We start from the raw sequence: 13311 nt of genomic DNA, 5'->3' as shown, positions 1-13311 counted from the left end.
ATACCATCAGAGGAAGAAGTGATAAGAAAAATCCTGGACTGTGCTGAGATGGACAAATTAACAAAAGAGATAAAAGAAAAGGAAGACACAGAGTACTATCTAATATGGAACAAGTGGTATGACTGGTTGGAGACTAGAAATAATAGAGGAGAATAAATGTGGAAAGGTCAAAAGTGGAAAATGTGTGTATAATAATGTAAAGTAATAATAATATGTATTATTCTTAGTATGAAGTATAGTATGAAGGAAGAAAAAATGCAAATAAGAAACAACGGGGCAACAAGGACAAATATTCTAAAGAAGAATAAGGGGGGGGGGAAATGTAAATAATAGAAGATTACCGTTACGAAAAAAGGGAGGAGTATATACTGTGTGTGTATGTGTGTTATGTTTTGTTTTGTTGGTTTAAAAAATAAAAAAAAAATTAAAAAAAATTCTCTTGATTTGCTATCATTGCATGAATTGCATGCCTTATTTTCAATTTGGAATTGCATCTTTCTGAACTGGTTTGAAGGAGGAGATGGGAGAAAAAAAATTCCATATCATATCAATTATGTATAAACTGTTCAACTGGACACCAGAAATATACATATAAATTATGTATAATTTATATGTATATTTCTGGCCTCCACTTGAACATCTGTGATAGTTGCTGTGCACTTAAAAAGCAAGATCTGGGATTTTTTTTAACCTCCAATCTCTCAGGGCATGCTGGAGTTAGGATAAGTGCATGTAGCCAAGATCCATTCATCTCTTTTTAAGTTTAGATATAAGCACACACTTGCTTAAAAAGTCAAGAAGTTTTTCTATTAATCAACAGAACATCACAGTGACGAAGATTAATCAATGGAACAGCTTGCCTCCCGGAAGTGTGAGTATTCCATCACTGGAGGTTTTCAAGAAAAGATTGGACAATAAGATGTCGGAGATGATATAAAATCTCCTACCTTGGACCTCCAAGTCCTTTTCAGCCCTATAATTCTTTATAATAATAATAATAATGATAAAGTTGGAAGGGACCTCGGAGGTCATCTAGTCCAACCTCCTGCTGAGGCAGGAAACCCTATACCATTTCAGACAAATGGATGTCCAGTTTCTTCTTAAAAACTTCCAGTGTTGGAGCATTCACCACTTCTGGAGGCAGGTTGTTCCCCTGGTTAGTTGTTCTAACTGTCAGGAAGTTTCTCCTTAGTTCTAGGTTGCTTCTCTCCTTGATTAGTTTCCACCCGTTGCTTCTTGTCCTGCCTTCAGGCGCTTTGGAGAATAGCCTGACTCCCTCTTCTTTGTGGCAGCCCCTAAGATATTGGAACACTGCTATCATGTCCCCCCTTGTCCTTCTCTTCATTAAACTAGACATACCCAATTCCAGCAACCGTTCCTTATATGTTTTAGCCTCCAGTCCCCTAATCATCTTTGTTGCTCTTCTCTGTACTCTTTCTAGAGTCTCATTCTATATTGCATAAAACCAGAAGGAAATCTGGTGGTACCCCTTCCTTTTTTTTCTTTTACTCTCAGATAATTTTATTATATTTTGCAAAGAATACACATAAAAAAAACACACCAGCAAAAGAAAAAATAAAGAATAAAAAGAGAATAGGGATAGAAGTGCAAAAAATGTATTTTAAAAAGAGGAAAATAACGATATATACAAAGAATGACTTCTAACTTCTTCCAACTTCTTAGATTCAACTCATAGTTTCACATTACAAAAATATCCCATTTTCCTAAAAAAAAAAGGGAAATGGAAAAAACCTTTAAATTTTTTTAACAAACATCAAATTCATATGTCAAAATCTGAGTTTTCTCAAACTCCTGCAAAAAGTTCACAAAGGGCTTCCAATTATACTGTAGGTGAATTTCTTCTGGTGATTTTTCTCTCACAAGTGCGGTTAACTTGGCCATTGTTGCCAGTTCTGTCCTGTTAATTAACCGTTCCTCTATTTTTTCCCAATGCTAAGCATATAAAAGTCACGCTGCTATTATCATATATAACAATAAAACACCATGTGATTTTTCCAATGTTTTACCATAAACCCTAACAAAAAAAGTTTCTGAACTGTATATTAATTTTCAAGATTTTTTTGAATTACATTACTAATTTCCATCCAATATTGCTTAGCTCTTAGCAAGTCCACCAAAAATGATAAAAAGGTTCCTATTTGGGTTTTATATTTCCACAACTGTTTGGTGATCCTTTATACATTTTAGCCAATTTATTTGGGGATAGATATGATCTCGACATAATCTTATAAAAGTTCTCTTTGATGTTATAACTTAAATTTTAGATCATTTTTCTAACAAATACATTTTATTAAAAGATGGGAGCTTTTGTTACCTCATGCGTGTTAAAAAAAAGGAATGGAGTTTTGCATGGTTTCAGCCACCACATTGACTTTTGTGAGCCACCCACTCACCCAACACATGGCCCTGCCTACAGTCCAAGTTATAGAGTATTTATTGCTGAAGAAGACTGCATAGAGCAGGGGTGTCAAATTCAATTTCATTGAGGGCTACATCAGCATTGCGGTTGCCCTCAGGGGGCTGGCCAGGGTGGGTGTGGCCCACTGGATGGGCGTGGATGGAGTAGGTGTGGCCTACTGGGTGGGTGTGGCCAGCTCTACATCGTTCACGTCAAGGGTGCCTATGGGGGCCTGGGCAGGAGTGGGATAGATCTGAGGGTCTCTGGCAGAAGGGGGTGGGACCAGGGCAAATGCCAAGGCATGGTCCACTGGAGGAGCCTCACTGTTCCTCTCAGGCCATGCAGGGGGGGGCGCTTATGGAGCTAAGACTGAATGCGTTTCAGCATAGATGGCCACCACAAAATTGTACATTGGCTCCCGGGCTGGCCTGGGCCAGGGCCAAGGCAGCGGGGGCCGTTCCCTCACTGTTTCCAGGATGGCTTCGCGGGCCACATGAAACCACTTCACGGGCCGTATCCGGCCCCCGGGCCTTGTGTTTGACATGTCTGGCATAGAGGAATTAATGGTTTGCCCAGGATTCAAATGCAACTTGAGGGTGATGTTGTGATGTTGTTATGAATATGAAATAAAATGTCTCCCATCCTTGTTCAAAATGCTGTGGACTTCTTGGTGTTCCCTGAGCTGGGTGGTTTGCTCACAGGCCTTTCAACCCAACTAGGTCAACATCAATAAAGAAGAATATTTATAGCTCAGGGTTGAAGTGAGAAGTCTTTGGTGCTGAGTTTGGTTGTTTTCTTGCAGACATTTCATTACGCAAACTAGGTAACACCATCAGTTTAAGTTAACGTCATCAGCCATGTGAGTGTGGAGTTTGTTGCCTAGCTGGGTGAGGAAATGTTTTCTGGCAAACAAGCCAGCTCAGAGAGCACCAAGAACTTGACAGTCCAGCCATGAGCTAGAGATTTTCTTCTGGTGGCAAAATACTGCGTCAACTTTTAAAAGCCAAAATAGCGTTTAGACCAGTGGTTCTCAACCTTTTTAATGCCGCGACCCCAACCGGTCGTAAGTCGAGGACTGAACCGGTCGTAAGTCGAGGACTAAACCAGTCGTAAGTCGAGGACTACCCAACCGGTCGTAAGTCGAGGACTTTCCCTGCCCGGGAGCGCCACGCATGCGTGGTTCCGCCCCCTGCGCCGGCCGAGGCGTAGCTGGCAAGCGGCAGAGACGGAGCAGGCCGACCACCAGCTGGCCCAGCCCAAGGGAGGTAAGGCACCCACCGGAAAAGGGGAAAAAATGGCGGACAAAAAAAATGGTGGACAAAAAAATGGCGGACAGCCTTGCTTGGCGACCCCCATGAAATGGTCGACTGACCCCAAATGGGGTCCCGACCCACAGGTTGAGAACCACTGGTTTAGACGGTCCAGCTGTCCATGTGACCACATCTGCTTCCAACCTGCCTCTTAACTGCAAGAGAAGCTCTTGGAACAGTTCTCGCCAGCCATTAGGGACATGTGAAAGAATTTTTCTGAGTCCTACCCATCTGGGGAGGGGGGAATTGTTTGTTAGCCCCTCCTCACTTCTCTGTTTCCTAAAAAATCAGCTTGGCTTGGCTTTTCACTGAAACTTGCTTTTTTAGTTAATCTCGGGATTTTCCCATTTTATGCCTTGGGGACGCTTTAAGTATTGGTGTTTATCTTTTTATAGATTTTTATGGCAACCTGCCTTAGAAAAATGGTAGAAAACCATGACACGCACAAATAAGTCATGGGTTTTGTTGGCTGGTGGGGGAATTCTGGGAATTAAAGTTGCCAAGGTTGAAAAACATTGGCTTAAACCAGGGGTAGGCAACCGTGGCTCTTTTATGACTCGTGCACTTCAACTCCCAGAATTCCTGAGCCAGCCATGCTGAGGGGAAAGGGAGAGGTTTCCAAGCTGAGCCATGCTGGCTCAGGAATTCTGGGAGTTGAAGTCCACAGGTCATAAAAGAGCCAAGGTTGCCTAGCCCTGGATTAAACCTTTTCTCTTCTTTGAGGAATCCTTGCTGTGAGTTCTCACCAAACTTCAAAGAGTAGGAAACTGTTTGAAAACAGTAGGAACAGAATTGCTTTGAAAGCCTATTTGCAGACCTCTGTAAGAAAATGTTTTAAATTGAGATGCAATTTTCAAGGCTATAGTTCCTCCTACTATTATTGTGTGTGCATTTCTTAGCAAATTGGAGTTGACTTTGGTGACTTAAGTTCCATTATGCATGCTATCTGTGGAGTGAGCTGAGCTACCACCTTGAAGGAATAAATAAGAGCAGGTGAAATGACTGCCTTTTGAAGCAATGAAAAGTGTCAGGGATGTTCTTTTGGTCTGTTAATTTCAAGTATTAATGTTACAATAAATCATCATTAAGGACCCATGAGCAGTCACCAAGAGGTGAATTGTAGTCCTTGAGTGAAACTGATCTTTTTTGCTAGTGAATTGTAGAAGATTTATATGCATTTCCATGGTCATTTCTTCTGATATTTCTCCTAACAGAGTATGTGTATTTCACAGTGCCCTTTCCTTAATATAATGCATTTTATTGAATTGAATTGTATCCCTCTTTTGGTATATTTTAAAAATAATAGCAATAAATGTTATGAACAAATACATCTTATGCATCATTATCTTTATTTATTTTGGGGCCCAGTTATTCACATTTTAATCTCTACTTTTGTATGGTCTGTATTAGTGTTGAAACTGCACATTTTAGGTTCTTTTTCTATCCTACATTTGGGAAGTAGCAAATGAGAAAGTTTCTGTTAAAAGCATAAATTGAAGAACCCATACCCACTTTTTTCTCATTTTCACAGGATATCAGCACACCCTGTTTCATTTACCACCTTCCATCTTTTTGCGATACTTGTTTCACTTCATTGGTGCTAATTGATTGGAACAGCTATGGGGCATCCTCAGAAGATATCAAAAAAGTCTAGTTTTAGCTATGACCAAAAAACTGAAGGCTTTGCCAGTTTTTAGAATATGCTTCAAAGAACTTTAAAAGGAGACAGGGCTTCTATCTCACAGTTGCAGCTACTATTCTTGTTTTATTCTCCCTCCCACAGATGTTTCTGAAGAGGTGGCATTTTTCCATAGCCCCAACCTCTCCTCAGGAAAGAGAACAATGCCACAATTTTGATTGGATGTTATGAGGTCACTACAGTGGTGGGATTCAAATATGTGAACAACCGGTTCTCTGTGTGGATGCCGCTTCCGGAAGTCCATTCTGGGCCTGGGCAACAAAAAATTAGCTACCGGTTCTGCCAAAGTGGTGCAAACTGGCTGGATCCCACCACTGGGTCACTATATGATATCTGGACTGTGTCATTGGGAACAACTTATGCCTAACAAGCATTTTGATCATTTTGAGGAGAGATGTTTTAAATAGGCCATGAAAGTTTGTGTAAAGCCCAAACCCTCCAAATAAAAGATTTTTTAAAAAAAATATATTTTATTTGAAACAAGATTAAAATACAAAATATAGAACTCCAAAAAAAGCCCAAAAGAAAGAGAAAAAAGACAAAACCCCCAAAACAATTAAAAAGAAAAAAGTACGTCAAAAAACCACACTATCAACATCCAGCTCAAGAGTCCACATAAAATTTGAGTTACATTCCATTTCCGAAGAGTTTACTGTTTATTGAATACACTGCTTGGTCATGTCGAAGCAAAACTAACTCTGACTAACCCACATATACACATAATATCTCCTCTATCTGAATACTGATTAATAGTTTACTACAACATTAGTTCCTATCCCTTACGAAACAGGCCGTCCCAAAAGTTTTAATCTATTAAATCTATTTACAAATTGTTGACCTGTTTTCTATAAGTTATTTTAGTGACAAAGTCACCCCCACCTCCAGTGAATCATAAACAGCTTAAGGCTTGCTTTGTTTTCTGTTCAGTTGCCAGCAACCACTGCAAAAGTGAGATAAACTGGGTTAAAACGGAAAGGCAACATCAGATGGCATGAAGATCCAAAGCTTTTCCAGCTAAGCACTCAACACGTAGCTCTTTTAGATTATGAAGGTAACATCAGAGAGGTGTAAGAGATGGAGAGAAGCTTTGAGGAAGATTTTTACTTTAGTCTGAGCATTCACAGATCCAATCATTGTCTGCTTCCCACCAGCTTCCAAGAGAGAGTCTTTAGTTATATCTGCCCAAGACTTACTACACTGAGGTCTTATCCTTCTGCATCTCCATAAAGACCAGCAGAATGTCAACTCCAGCATAAGTAGAAGGTGGCTGAATTTGACCTGGGATGTGAGACCTCCTTTCAAAAGTATTGGGATTCCCCATGTATTTTTTTAAATTTAGCCCTATGAAGCCAAAGACCATTCTTTTTGAAATAACAACAGAACTTTCAATCTATGCAAGTGCTTATAGGGAGGGACTAACAAATATTCTGATTCACATCAGCCCACCTGACATTTAAATAAAATAATCAGAAACCTCAAGGGTTGGAGTGTGAGATCAATCAGTTGATCAACTGATCATTATTCTATGTATTTTAGCCCCCAAATGTAGATCAATACTTGAACTGGGAGAAGATGCAATCAAGATACCTAGATCATAAGTCCTGGTTTAATGTTATGTCAATATCCTTTAGGTGTGCATCTTTCTTTCATTTTACTTCCTTCTCCACACAACTATAGATAAACTGGAAACGTTCACTTCAATTTTCAACTAACCCTCACCTGACTCGTGACAAACTTTGGCTCAATCAATTTTTTATTATGTCACAGACCAGAATTGGTTAATATTGTGTGTGCTGTCCAGATAAACCAACATCACATTGCCATGTTTGATTCTGAACAGAATTTACCCCCAAAGTAATCCAATTATTGGTGCAAATAAAAGAAATGACCCTTGGTTGAAAGAGGAAATGGAAGCATCCAATTGACTTAAGTGTCTCCAGGGGAGAGGGTCAAAAACGTCAAGATGGCAGCCATGAGGCACAATTGAAACTCCATGTATATAGCTCTACTAATAACACACTGATGGGGAAGTTCCCATTATCCAACTAGGCTCTACTTTGCCGTTTCTCAACTCTGAGTGTAGGCACTAAGAAGCAAATTCAGGGGCTGTGGTGAAAACCACTTTCATATACAAACCTGCTGGGAAATTCAACTGCTTTCTTCACCCTTTTTCAATCAGAGTTTATAAAAGGGATTTCCAAAAATAAAAGGGAATATAAGGGAGGAGGGAAGCAATAAAAACAGCCCATGGGATTTGAAATAAAAATATGAAAAGAAAATTTATGAAGAGGGTACACTCCAGGGATCATACAATCAAGTGCACCTTACCGTTTAAGTACAGATGATTAGAAGTAATTAATATGCAAAGTCTGCACAAGTTTAAAATAGCAATTAGCCAAGTATAACATTTCTGCTCTGCAGAAAAACGGCAATTCCCTCTCCTCCTCATTTTCCAGTGTTATTTACTTCTTTTATTTTTAGGTACACACGCAATTAAACACATTTCTGCTACCTGCTTTTATGACTCAGTAAAACTTTGAATACCGAAAAATCAAATTTTGATTACAGGAAAAAGAGGTAATTTTAGTTTATGGTATTTACTTACTTATGCATGTATCCATCTGTACTGCCTGTTAAGTTCATTTGCATAACAGTCTGAAACTCTGTTTCATTACAGCAATATTTAAAGACGGTGTTGTTATGGTGACAGCAAAAGATGTATGATTTATTGTCCGAAAGTCGGGGACAATGGAATCCAACGTGGGAACGACCTTTGTAATCGGTATATGGCTCACAGACTCGAAAATGTGCAGAGAAAGCTGTAAGGCAAGGTGTAAATCTCTCTGTAACTCATTGGCAACAGAAAAGAATAATAGTTAGCTTTTTTTTGCAGCACTGCAAAGCAGATAGGCATTTTTGTAATGGCATATATAGATGACCTTAGGGGACGAGGGGAAGCGATGCTACCTTGAGAAACTATTCGACAAAGTGGCAGGGGTCCCCAGTGGCTTAACGGTCAGAGAAAGAAACTTAGGATACTTGCGGGATGGATGTCAGCCCCCCCAGGTAAACCAGACAGCAGGCACAATTAGATGAATTCATTCTACTTAATTGAACTTGAATTGAACTTTATCTGGCCAAGTGTGATTTGACACACAAGGAATTTGTCTCCAGTACAGAAGCACTCAGGCTACATGCAAAGCAACATAATAATAATAATTGTAAGATTACACTAGCAATCTGGCAAATCCGCAAGTATAAATTTCCCGGCGCCACTTTTAACTACTTAATCCATTATGGCGGCTGCTTCCTAAATTTTTTTCTCTGACCATTAAAGTGACTGGGGGCTCTGTCTGCTCTTATCTGATGGTTCCCCCTGGCAACATCTCTTCCTTTCATTCTCCAAGATCTCTTCCCTTCATCATATGCACACACACCTCTGTCATCTCAGGTAGATCTTGGGCTTTCTTAATGCCACAGCTGTGAACTTGGGGCAAAAAACCCCCAAAACAACCCCTATATTTCCCCAAACTGTTGCAACAGGATTATAGCTTAGATTAGTTTCAATCCAAAAGTTTTTTCTTCTCATTGGAACTGACATTGTCTGAATACCATTTTTAATTCTTTACAGTATAATCCAGTGTTTTTCAACCTTGCAACTTTAAGATATGTGGACTTCAGTTCCCAGAATTCCCAGCCAGTATGTTGGGTTCTATACCACCTTCTATGTCAGTGATGGCGAACCTTTTAGAGACCGAGTGCCCAAAAACCGCCCCACCCTCACCCTGCCCTCACTCTGCCCACCCGCCCCCGCCCTGCCCCACCCTCACCCTGTCCGCCCTCAGGGCCATCCACAGCCCACCACAGATGGCCCAGGCGGCCCTGCAGCAGCGCCATGATGGCCACGCCCTCCGCCTGCGTCCCGCAGCAGCAACTGCTGCCCAGTTGCCATGTGCTTGGCTGCGTTGCTCCACGGGGGCTGCATTTGGGGGTGACTCTCCTCCAGGGGGCTGCTGGTGAGGAGGGGGCCACGGGAGGAGGCAGGGCTGGGGCAATGGCGTGCGTGCCCACAGAGAGGGCTCCAAGTGCCGCCTCTGGGACTCGTGCCATAGGTTCGCCACCACTGCTCTATGCTGACTGCTCGCTGGGAAATAAACTGGATGGGGAATTCTGGAGGCTAAAAAAATCCACTCATCTTAAAGTGGCCAAGATTGAAAAACACTGGTGTGGTCCTATATCTCCAATCAGCCGGAGGCATCTTAATTTCATGGATCTACAGGCTTAACGTTCTCTTCCAACCAAAGATATGGTTTCATTTTTTCCCCAAAGCTATAGCCTTACATGTGAAATGAGATTCTCCATTTCACGGACTGATTAGGCTCTAATGGTTAAGTTCTATTGATTTTTCCGGTAAACAAAGCCCTTTAATTTCCCTGTTGAAATCAATACAACAAAGGGGTTTTCTGAGACCAAGCACCCTCCTGACTGTCTGTGGCTAATGATGCATCAAATACAAAGGTGTCTGGGACATTCAAGAGAACAAAAGGATACAAAACCCAAACATCTATTGCAATCTGCCCTCGATCAATATAGCCTTGAGAGAGTCCTTTAGGAGCCTGTGGTTGTAGTTGCTGTGGTTCACATAAGGGAAAATCAAATCAAAGCCCACCTTTGTGGAGGTAAAAATGGTTGCTTATTTTAACTAGGGTGGGAGACACATCTAGACAATTAGTAGATTATGAGCTTTTCAGAAACGGGAGAATCAGTCATTATATCCTGATCTGTCCCAGTTGTAGTGTCCTTAGCAGTGTTTCTCAACCTGGATAATTTTAAGGCATGTGGACCTCAACTCCCAGAATTCCACAGCCAGCATTGCTGGCTGTGGAATTCTGGGAGTTGAAGTCCATATGCCTTAAAATGGTCCAGGTTGAGAAACACTGCAAGGAGAGAAAAAAGAGTCACGATCATGGCCATAGCCATATAATCAAAACACCACCTAGTTGTTTTTTTTTTTACATGTGGTAGACAATTGCTACCGCCATCTTGACCTTTCTGGACCCATAGTCTTTGGTATAATCACAAAGTCCATGTCAACCTGGAAATGCCACTTTATCTGAGGTGCAGATCGATCTTTTCTTAAAAACTCTTTTCACCCTGTTTTCCCCAAACTCTGCATTTTAAAGATCTTTCTACTCAAGATATTCAGAGGTCTTGAAATATCTGCCGATAGGTTATTTTTACTGGTGTTGCTCTATTAAACCAATGAACAGCAGGAAATAATATGCACCCATATTAAATAAACTATTTCTAGGGTGGTTTATTCGCCTTTCCCAAGACATATCAGCTCTATTGTTATTTAAAAACAAACAGGAACAAAACAGCCAGATGGTGAAAGGAGCTTTTGTAAGAAAAACAAGTGTCATTTTCTTCTGTTGTCTTTTATTAACTCTGTGCTGACCCATGAAAAGCTCATACAAAAAAGACGTTTATTTTTGTTTTTCTTAGCAACTAAGAAAAACAATATTTCAGGGAAATCAAAACAAAAGCCACTGGTTTCAGGCAAATCAAAACAAAAGCCACTGATAAATTAAAAAGTCAAACTTACCTGCTGACAAGAGTGAACAGAATACAATCATCAGTGTATGTAAGGATTGCCGACCACAACTTGTCATTGTTTTCTTTTCATTGAGCTGTTTGAGAATTACCTAGTGAACGAGACAAAATTGTGAAGTTAGAAGAGGGGGACATATATGCACCTACGCTATATATATATACATTGATCTATTTAACTAAACAAAAGGCTTAAAAAACTTCACCTTCAACCTGTAATGCAGGGGTCCCCAACCCCTGGTCTGTGGACCGATACTGGGCCGTGGCATGCCAGCAACCGGTCCGCACAAACAAGCAAAGCCCCATCCGTGGGACGCAGGCAGCACACAAAACCATGCCCTCTCTGGTCCGTGGAAAAACCTTTCTCCATGGAACCAGTCCCTGATGCCCAAAAGGTTGGGGACCTCTATTGTAATGCATGAAAAAGGGGATGAAGCTTTAACGCTCTGCAGCCAATATCATCCTCTGGCTTTTCAAGAGTGAAGTATACTCAACCAAAACCTCTGACGGTGTAACCTTTTTTGTTTTGCAGTTCATAAGTACTACGAAGAATCTATAAGTGGTAAAGGAATGTTTCAAACTTGAAGCTCGCTTTGCTGCTGCAACAATGATTACTTCTTAGCTTGCCAACGAACTTGCAGGGAGAATGGGGAAATGGAACGTGGGCTACAAAGATAAAGAAGGCAGAATCAAGGACGATTCATCAGGTGTCTGACCTGACTCAGAGACATTTTCTCATAACAATATAATTGTACCTAATTGGGCAATGTGACCTGTTCAGGGATGGGAGGGGGAATTCTATACTTTTACTATAGGGGTTTGGCCTGCGGTTTGTCAGAGCTGGTTTTGCTTTCATACGTGCCGAAATGATGTACTCAATAAAGTTTTACATTAAGAGATTGGAATGTCTTGAAGATGTTTGTTTGTTTGGGTTCATCAGTCAGAACCTTCACAGAATGTTTATATGGCAGAATTGTTTGCACTTCAGGTGTTAGTTTCTAGACTGATGTGTGAAATAGAATTTCTGAGTCTTTCTGGATTTACTGAGCGTTATTTAACTAGTACCCAAAACTCAATCTACAATTTCTTTCAGTTACAATACTGGGAAAGATTAGCTCAAAAAAACCCATAGCTTCTTTTCATCTTGTCCCAACAGAGATGATGGTTTTTAGAAATAAATACAAATCAACTGACAGGTCTCTAAAGTCAAGTTACAATGGCCAAATTTGAGGAATTGGAAATGGTAATTCTGGTCAAATTACTTTTTTTGCTTCATATGTGTGTGTCTTTCACTTTCCTTTAGTAATTTTTTTCCCTGCCTCCTATGTTTCCATTTCAGAATTTAGACTTATCCTGCAGTTTTACTTTTTTCTATCTCCTTTGCTCTTTCTTTAAAATGCAAAGAAAATCTAAACATTTTGGAGCCCTTAAAATTAGGATCCCTTAAAATTAGGATTATTTTTACAGCTCCCAGCATGACGTATCATGAAACACATACAGAGAGAGATGGGGTATGTTTAAATATTTCATCCAAGTTCTCTACTTTAAAACTCTTCCCGCTGCCAGGAGTTTGATCTTGATTGGCTCAAGGTTGACTCAGCCTTCCATCCTTCCAAGATCAGTAAAATGAGGACCCAGATTGTTGGGGGCAATATGCTGACTCTGTAAAACCACTTAGAGACCACTATGAAGCGGTATATAAGTCTATGTGTTATTGCTATTGCCTTTGCTAAAACACTAAAAAAGCAATTACCTCTCTAACAAGTCACAGTGACATCCAAAAGATGTGTGAGACATAACAGGATTAAACAAATGATGTAATTATAGAATTTGTATCAACTGTGTAGTTTATTGATAATAACTATGTGATTTGTTTCTTTTTATCCTGCCCCCATGGATGCTCATACAAAGAATGTACAAAATACGTGTTTCAAGTAAGGCTCATCTGATTTAATAAATAGTTTTCTTAGCAACAATATGGAAGTGGTTTGCAATTAAACAGAGTGTCCATGGATGGGGGAGGGTACAAAAAAATCAAGAGATGACTATGTGATTGAATCTTGCCGCTTTTTTTTCTCTTCAGAAATTTTTAGTTTATTCAAGGAAGATTAAAATACAAAACACCAAAATATTTTAAAGGACAAAGGAATTAAAAAACAGCAAAAAAGACATTAAAAAGAAAAAGTGTCTTAAAAAAAGAAAAAGAAAAAAAAGACTAACACGTATACAAATAACATTCTCCCTAGCTGAATACTGATTAATATAATACAGCA

At 40.0% G+C, this 13311-nt stretch overlaps 1 protein-coding gene across 1 annotated transcript in view; it reads right to left on the bottom strand.

The window, feature by feature from the left end:
• Positions 1-11106, bottom strand: part of SHISAL1 (shisa like 1) — a gene marked incomplete at its 3' end in the record, with an annotated part of 30343 nt that extends 19237 nt beyond the window's left edge. Inside the window, exons 1-2 of the mRNA XM_015823542.1 lie at positions 11034-11106; positions 8034-8247 (exon numbers count right to left, since the gene is read on the bottom strand). Of these exons, the coding sequence (XP_015679028.1) occupies positions 8034-8247; positions 11034-11100 (281 nt within the window). The remainder of the gene's footprint in view (positions 1-8033; positions 8248-11033) is intronic.
• Between the last annotated feature and the right edge of the window lie 2205 nt (positions 11107-13311).

This window comes from Protobothrops mucrosquamatus, unplaced genomic scaffold (assembly GCF_001527695.2).
Source record: "Protobothrops mucrosquamatus isolate PMUCROS unplaced genomic scaffold, P.Mucros_1.0 scaffold1907, whole genome shotgun sequence".
Classification (NCBI taxonomy): domain Eukaryota; kingdom Metazoa; phylum Chordata; class Lepidosauria; order Squamata; family Viperidae; genus Protobothrops; species Protobothrops mucrosquamatus.
Note: the sequence above shows the minus strand (reverse complement) of the source record. Positions and strands in the feature narration are given on the sequence as shown.